Source organism: Colossoma macropomum, unplaced genomic scaffold (assembly GCF_904425465.1).
Source record: "Colossoma macropomum unplaced genomic scaffold, Colossoma_macropomum, whole genome shotgun sequence".
Classification (NCBI taxonomy): Eukaryota; Metazoa; Chordata; class Actinopteri; order Characiformes; family Serrasalmidae; genus Colossoma; species Colossoma macropomum.
Genome location: NW_023494797.1, coordinates 10,992,943 through 11,000,967, shown reverse-complemented (window position 1 = coordinate 11,000,967; position 8,025 = coordinate 10,992,943). Strand labels below are relative to the sequence as shown.

The following is an 8,025-nucleotide window of genomic DNA, read 5'->3' as shown; positions in this document are numbered from 1 at the left end:
GCGTGTGACTGCGTGTGTGTATGAGTGTGTGAGTGTGTGTGTGTTCCGGAGCAGCCAAAAAGAGGAGCTGGAGAAACACACGGACAACTTCTGCACAGCTGGACTCCAACTTCATCAGACACGAGCGAAATAATACGGAAAATATTAATAACACTAATAATAATTCTTAATAATCTGCTCTGCTCTTAATCTTGAAATCGTTCTGATGGACCTATTTTGGAGAATTCTGATTTGATCTTATCGTTACTAAAACGAGAAAAAAAGATTTTTCTTTTTTTTTTTGCAACAACCGACAAGAAAAAGAACTGAAAAAAACTGGATGAAAAAAGCGTTCTATGTGAAGAGGACACGCGCGCGCGCAAACACACAAAAGAAGGAGTTAAAGTGCCATTAGTGGAGCAGCAGCTTCTTTCTCCTCCTCCTCCTCCTCCTCCTCCTCCTCCTCCTCCTACGGCGAGGCGGCTCCAATCGAGCGCCGATCACATCGATCCGCAGCGCTCTCGGTCGGATTTGGACAAAAAAAACCTCACTCTCTCCATCCCTCCTTCAGCCCCGTGTCTTTTCACCCCATCTCTTCATTCATAACAAAACAGATGGACATCTGATCTGATCTGAAAGCGCGAGGAGTTTCATTTTGGGGATTTTCCAAACCTAACACCGCATTCTGTCCTCCTTCTGCTCTCTTTTTCTTTAAAACTGATTTTCTTCATAAATCGTGTTTACTGGGACTGGATAGCCCTCATGGATACCGGCGCGAGCCAAACGCCTCAGTAAGTACCCGCGTTGCTCACATTCACACCTTCGAGCACAATTCGAATTCTTTATTGTGATTGCGCGTGCATGTGTGCGCGCGTGTGTGTAGTGTGCGTGCACTGCTTGTCACATATTTAAACGTCAGTCATCAGTGTGTGCTCACGAATTGGGAGTTTACTACTAGCGCGCGAATGTGTGTGTGTGAGAGAGAGAGAGCGAGAGAGAGAGAGAGAGAGAGAGAGAGAGAGAGAGAGAGACATATAGACAGAGGAGCTCAGCCAAAGCGTCAGGAGCGTAAGGAGTTAATGTGACAGTGCTTGATGTTTTGCCCCCTGTTTGCCGACTTTGAGTGACGCGATCGTTTCGTTTTCCTTTAAGCTTGCCTGTTGCAGCTTCCAGCGCCGAGTGAGACTCGCATTGAAGGCAGAAGCGTTTTGCTCTTTCCCTTTTTTCCCCCACTCTCTCTCTCTCTTTCTTTTTTTGTTGGTCCCCCCTTCTTTCTCTCCTTCGCTCCCACTGTTCTACTGTTCTACTCTCCCGGCGAGAAGAAGAAGGAGAGAAGAAAAAAAAACAAGAAGAAGAAGAGAGGGGAGAGAAAAAGCTTCACATCATCTTACCCCAGCCGGGGTGGTCTCTCTTTCTGGGGGGATTTTGGCGAATTATTTTTTTGACATAAACTGCCCATCCATGCCAGCCTTGTGAAAGCAAGCGAGCAAGCCCCCGGCTGTCGAAGCGTAGCGGAGCGGCTGGCCGTGTCGTGGCCGAGCACACACTCTACACACGCGCGGAGAGAAGCGGGCAGCGGCGGGGCAGCATGCCGAGGAGGAAGCAGCAAGCGCCCAGGCGCTCCGCAGGTACCGTACCGCTTTTTTTCTCCTCCTTCTCATTACACCCATTTCTCCTCTTCCTTTCCTTCCTCGCTCTCTCCGTGCGTGCGTGCTGTCTGTGTGTCTGGTTTTCGCTCTCGTAGCGTTTGCGGGCTTCTACTGCTGCTGCAGTATGTGTGCTAGTGTAGCTTCAGAGCTACTCTGTCGACTCGGCTGCTTTTGGCGAACAGCGAGAAACGTGTGTGGTGTGTGTGTGTGTGCGATTTGAGGCTGTGTGATATGGGCATTTTGGAAGTTTTTTTCCAAAATATTTGGGCTTTGCTTTGAAATTCTTGTCTTTTTCATTCATTTATTTATTATAATCATCTGCGGTTAACAAATGTAGGTACGTTAATTAATAAGCAAGTGATTTTACGTGGTATATTTATAGGGTAGTATTTTTATCGTCCTCACTTTTGCTCTTCAAACTTTATAGACACTGTAGTAAAAGTCCAGGCTTGTGATTTTCTCAGCTTTATATCCGAATAAGGGAAACAGTTTGGTCAGAAGAGGCTCTTTGCTCTGCTCAGTTAGCTCATCCGATTTAGCCGAGTCAACTTCAGCTTTGATTGTTCTCCCTCTCTTTCTCTCTTTTCTACTCCTCCTTCAAACTCCCCTTTCCCTCGCTGGGCGCAGATATTGACTCCATGAATTAGAGATCTATAAAGAAGAGCAGGAAAAAAAGGGCTTTGGTGTCAGCTGACTGTCATGACTCCCTTTGATGCTCCTATTCGCTGTTTTTTGGGGGCTTTGTGTGCGCAAACATTTTGATCACAAAACGTCTTTCGCCTAGTCTCCTTCTTCTTTTTTTCCTCTCTTTTTTTTCTTACTCCAGCCGTTTGTGGGAAAAGCCTTAAAGATGATTTCGCAGCCAGGGGAAGTACGTGGACTGGAAAAGAGGGTTTAATGGACAATTGCCATCTTTGATTTGACGGCTGATTGATCGCCTGTCATCCGCCCTTTGCCTTTGATCTATTCATTCCCGATAAACATCAATAACTCCATCCCCATGGTAACGCCAATCCCCGTGACGTCACGTCTGTCTCTGACAGCTGCCCATTAAAAAAAAAAAATCTTTTTAAGTGTAGCCCTTTCAGTACTTTCCTCACATTGCCAGCCCACACTCACCGCCAACAGATCCAGCACCGCGGGCCAGACAGGGCTGTTTCCACTAAGAGGACTCACATGTATTTACAACTAGGTAGAGACACTTAGTGTTCTTTTGTAGGACAAAATTTGATGTCCTGAAAACTGAGTTGATAGTGTATGGCGGTGTCTAGTAACATTTCTGGTGGCTGTATGTATTTAGGTCTTACAGAAAGGCCTTGTTGTGAGAAATGATCACCTTTTTTGTTACACGATATGATCTAAAGAAAATGTAATACTATTTCAGGCCGTGCAGGTTAGAAGAATCTCCACAGCAGTGCCGTGTTTGAGTAGACCCTTGAGCTCAGTAAGATATCCAAGATAATACGAGTAGTTATTGAAATTTCTCATATATACACACAAGAAAAGTGCCAACGGTGAACTTTCTGCAAGCCGCATGAATGTAAATACAGTAGCTTCAGCAGAAGCCAAATGTACGAATGCACGCCAGCCGTCAATAGAGCGTACTGTAAATGGGTACATTCTGGAAGCACATATAAAAACACATTAATGCCGCTGTAGACACACGGCCACGCACACACACGCACACACGCAGCTGGTATGAAAAATGTTACTAATAGCCTAATCTGGAGACGGAAGAATGGTTTGCTCCATCAGTCGGACCCGTCAAAGCGACTTTGTTTCATATTTGATTTAATTGTCTCCCCCTTGACAGCCACATTCATCAATGGCTCTAATGGTCAATCAGAAGTTGGCAGAGTGAGTGCTCTCATTTTGCCCCCCCCCCTTCCCCACCCACCTCCTCCTTCTCAAACCCCCACCCTCATACGTTAGGCCTGAGTTTTACTTTATCAAAATGCTTTTGCCTAATGGACACGCAGAAGAGGTAGAGGGAGGAAGGGAGGGAGGGGAACGAGGGATGACTGAAAGGCTTCTCATTTCAGAGGGGTGAGAGAAAAAAGGATTCAGGCATTTATGCCTTTGATGAGCGGATGAAGACAAATACGAGCGCAGTCTGAGAGGCTTTTTTTTTTTCTTTCTTGCTCCAGACGAGGCAACTTCCTGTGATTTTTTTTCCACTACCCCCCAACCCCATGCCCCTCCTCTGTCTCTCTCTCTCTCTCTCTCTCTCTCCCTCCATCCCTCCCTCCATCCCTCCCTCCCAGCAGCCCTCACAGCTGCAAGTTATAAGGTTGACGACTGCGCCGTGGCATACAAAGAGTGATGACAAATTGATTGCGCCGTCGTGATGGAAAGAGCAAAGGAAAGATGGCAGATGATGGGCCTTGATTAGGAACTTTGGGAAAATCCAGTCCCCTGCAACCTTGAGCTTTGCATGAGAACATTTCGCCCTCCCTCGCTTTTCTCTCGCTCTCCCTCTTTCCCTCTCTCTCCTTTTCCCCCCTTTAAGTCTAGAAGGCCCGCTCAGCCGTAGAAAAAGAAAAGTTGTTTTGCCAGCTTCATTAGTGTTCACCTAATTAGCTGTAAAGCTGATGGATTCCTGACAGGCCTAATGATTGGAGATGACAAGCTCCGCACACTGTCATCCAGCCCAATTAGGTTTGCAGCTAGTTTGATGTAATCAAGTTGATATTACACAGTCCTCCATGCCTTTAGTCCGCGCACTAACTCAATTTGCTGCTGCAGGTGACAAATGGGCCTGGGTACCTGCGTAATCATGTTGGCTAGTAGAATAGGCCGCACTGAATGGTCAGGAGTACAACAACAACTGGACCGAAAAGAAAATATCTACACATACTACGCAATCTAAGAAAAAAGGCTCAAACTTTAAGTGTTGTTTCCATCAGGAGCGCTGCATATGTCTATTGGTTGTACAGTTTTCTTGCTCTATGACACTCTCTCTCTCTCTCTATCTATCTCCTTCTTTTTCTTCTCTAACTCTCACACACTACTCTCTCTGTCTAGCCAGGGTGATTTTTTTTTTCCCCTCCTCCTTTTTTTTCCTCCCACAATGCCCTCCTCCATTCAGGAGCAGACAATGGCGTGTACACCGTGTTTTTTTGTTCACAGGCTTCAAAGCTTCGCCAGACCAAACATATCAATTGTTTTGGGGAGCCTGAGAGAACATCAAACATCAAACTTTTCTCTCTCCCTCTCTTGTCCATCTCTGTTCTCGTTACTTAAGATAGCCAATACAGCCTGGAGGTGGTGGGAACTACACCAAACGGGCCCTCATAACATCAGCTCCGGGCTCCAAGCTGAACTTGTGGGCTCACATCTCTACCTGGTGGAGCTATCAGTCGATCTGTACTTTACACGCATCAGCGCAGAGCCGGATGATGTATGAAGATGGATTGTGTTGACACTGGTCATTATGAGACCCCTTATAATATATTCAAAGTTGGTTTATCTCGAGCGCGTAGCTTCAGCATTGTGCTTAAAGCGGCTAAATATGACTCATAAAAATATCTGGGTTTTGTGACGGATGCAGTCGTATCCGAGGCAAGATGGATTGGAGAGAGGGAAAGGAGCTGATTTCTGTGATTTTAGAGGCTGCTTGATTGATTGCAGATGAGGGGGAATGATTAATCAAACTCAATGTGGGTTCTGAGGAGGGAGGGAAGCGCTCACCTTGGATGTGGAGTTGGACTGTAAACGCACACATGCAATATATATGGCATATTGTTGTATGCATACTGTTCTCATTACGTATTCATGCATCTGTACACACCACAGTACATCCAACAATGCTGATGTAGAGGCTTAAGTCTGCATGGCACGAATCACATGACGGCATTAGTACTAATAGTACTACTTTTTATTTCTTTATTTGTTTATGGTGATGGGTATGTGGAGGTATGTGCCAAGTTTCTTTAGCACATGCATTTTATTTTTAAATTTTTATCCAATTTACTGTGTTTACTGAATGTTTATTCTTTTACATTTTAAGGAGAGAAACTGTCCCGGTCGTATTTCCAAAACAGCACCGGAAAGACGCAGTACAAGGCTTTTTTTTCCTACTGCAATTTAATTACTCCAAGTATAATGAAACATGCTGTCTTAATTATGCTAATTATCCTTATTAAAACCAAGTCATGATAATCATATGCATTATTAAGGAAAAGAAAATTATATCATAAACACTAGTCTCTAGAATTACCTTCATCAATGAAAAAGAACTCTTTTATCTTTTCTCTTCTCCCCATCGATTTTCATTGGGATTTTTTTTTTACATTTTGCTTTTGTTTATTGAAAAATTTAAATGAGAATGATAATGTGTGATTCCGCACACGAGACGATTCCGTCAAGGTCCGGTATAAAGAGGAGGTCAAAGTTATGATCAATAGCACAGAGTGTAGATATACAGCAGAGTGATTATTTCCATTATTATGTTCAAGGTCTATGTCTTATGAGTAGAGCTGCATATTTCCATGCTTATTCATGTGGCTTATTTGCTTAGGAGATCAAGCAACAGGGCGTTGAATTAGTTGTCTCGCACATATTATTCATATTCTTTGATAACACAAGCGCAGGGCTGCTTTGGTCCAGGATTTCTACTGGATTTCATGCTTTCTGCAGTGGACAGAGGGCTGCATCGGGGTGTCCCCGCACTTGTGTATGTGCGAATGTGGATTATAGGGCTCGAGTCCTCACCCTGCTCTCTCACATTGCTCTGGCCCAAACGCTGCGCTCCCAGGCAGCCAACTGACACTATGATTAGTTATGGCCGTCCTGTGCCTTTTACACCGCAAGAAGCAAGCAACAATGAGAGGGGTTAAGAGCAGAGAGAGAGAAAGAGAGCAAGAGAAGGACGAAAGAAGGGAAAAAAGAACAGAGAGAGAAAGAAATAAGGGAAGGAATGGAGGGGGGGTTGTAACAGTCAGCCGAAAGGGACGAGAGATATAGAGATAGATAGAGAAAGAGAGAGAGAGAGAGAGAGAGAGCAGGCTAAGTTCTCCTCCCCGTGGATCCACACCAGGGTTGATGGTTGATAAACAGAATTTTTTTTCCAGAATCTTCCGTCATGGCTCCCATTAGCTTGACAGCTGTCAATTAGGACCGCCTTGGTCTCGCGGGCTGCAGTTTATTGCAGGCGGTTGATGCTGTCATTTCCCTCACAGTTTCGCCTTGAGCGTTATCACGAGCACTGAAACAGTCAATAGCTGATGCATCAGCAGTTATTTCTTAAATTGGCTCACAAGGCTGCATCCTTCCCTCATTTTTCCCCCTTTCCTCCCTCCCTCATTCTCTCTCCCTCTCCCTCTAACCCCCCCCATCCTCTGTTCTCTAAAGATTGTTTTGTGAAGAGATGACGATGAATTGCGACTGCAGCAGGGTTAGTGAGAGTGCAGGGAGGGCAACACCATGTGACGTGGGAGTGTGTCGCGCATACACACACACACATGCACACTCACACACACACACACATGCACACTCACACACGCACATGCATGAAAATAAATGCTTCTGCGTTCACCTTTGTTAATATAGGCCTATCTGAATACCAGCAATATAATCTGTGATATTCAAGGATATTGAAAAGCACACAAAAAAGGCACGTTTGGAAATTTCACGCCGGTTGAAATAGAAAGAGCATTTCTCATAAGCCTAGCATATTGACTGTAGGGTGTTTTGCATGCCGGTTTAGGGCTGATGATGTGTCCTCTTTGATTTTGTGTCTGGTTTAGTCTGAATCCATTTATCTTGTTAAGGACAAAAATAGGGAGGAAAAAAAAAGCAAAGGAAATCACCGCATGGCCATCTTTGCAGTTTTGTTTTGGTTTTTGGCTTGTTTGATGTTCTTTGTCTTGTAGCAACAATGAAAAGAGTGAAAAAAAATCATTTTGCTAAAGATATGTTTCATGTATCGCACTTCAAAGAGAATTCCTAAAAATAATTTGCCAAACAATAAAAGAACACTGTCAGTTAAACTGTTAGGACAAACATACCTTGATTTTGCTTTTAACAAATTCATTCATTTATTTTGGGTAAGTGATGACTGAGATATTATGAACGCATCGTTCACTGATACTGTGCATCGGTGTAGTGCTGTGTGCTCTCGGCCATCCATTGGCTAGTGTGTTACTGCAGTATTTTACATTGTAATTTATTATAAATTAACTTGTTTTTTGCCATAGAACAAAAACAATATACTGCATATTGCAGAAGATTACTAGATAATAATAATGAAAAAATGTCTCATTTGCAGATTTTGCTTGCCTGATAAAAGCATTATACTGTCTTACAGCACATTATATTTCGCTATACATCCATTTTATTTTCTTTTATTGTTCTACCTCATTTGAACACAGCTGTTGTCCTTTACGTTGTGTGAAAT

General features: G+C 44.0%; 1 protein-coding gene across 3 annotated transcripts in view; it reads left to right on the top strand.

Annotated features, from left to right (window-relative positions):
* Positions 1 to 29: 29 nt before the first annotated feature.
* tshz3b (teashirt zinc finger homeobox 3b) overlaps positions 30 to 8,025 on the top strand; it is a 48,966-nt gene continuing 40,970 nt past the window's right edge. The window contains exons 1-2 of one of the 3 annotated variants that reach the window (XR_005008021.1): positions 30 to 770; positions 1,132 to 1,347. Coding sequence is in view for 1 of the 3 variants with exons in the window: in XM_036584285.1 (XP_036440178.1) it covers positions 1,568 to 1,607 (40 nt within the window). In the remaining 2 variants the exon portion in view is untranslated. Of the gene's footprint in view, positions 771 to 1,131; positions 1,348 to 1,408; positions 1,608 to 8,025 lie in introns of those variants that run through there. The other 2 variants (XM_036584286.1, XM_036584285.1) reach the window with 2 other exon arrangements.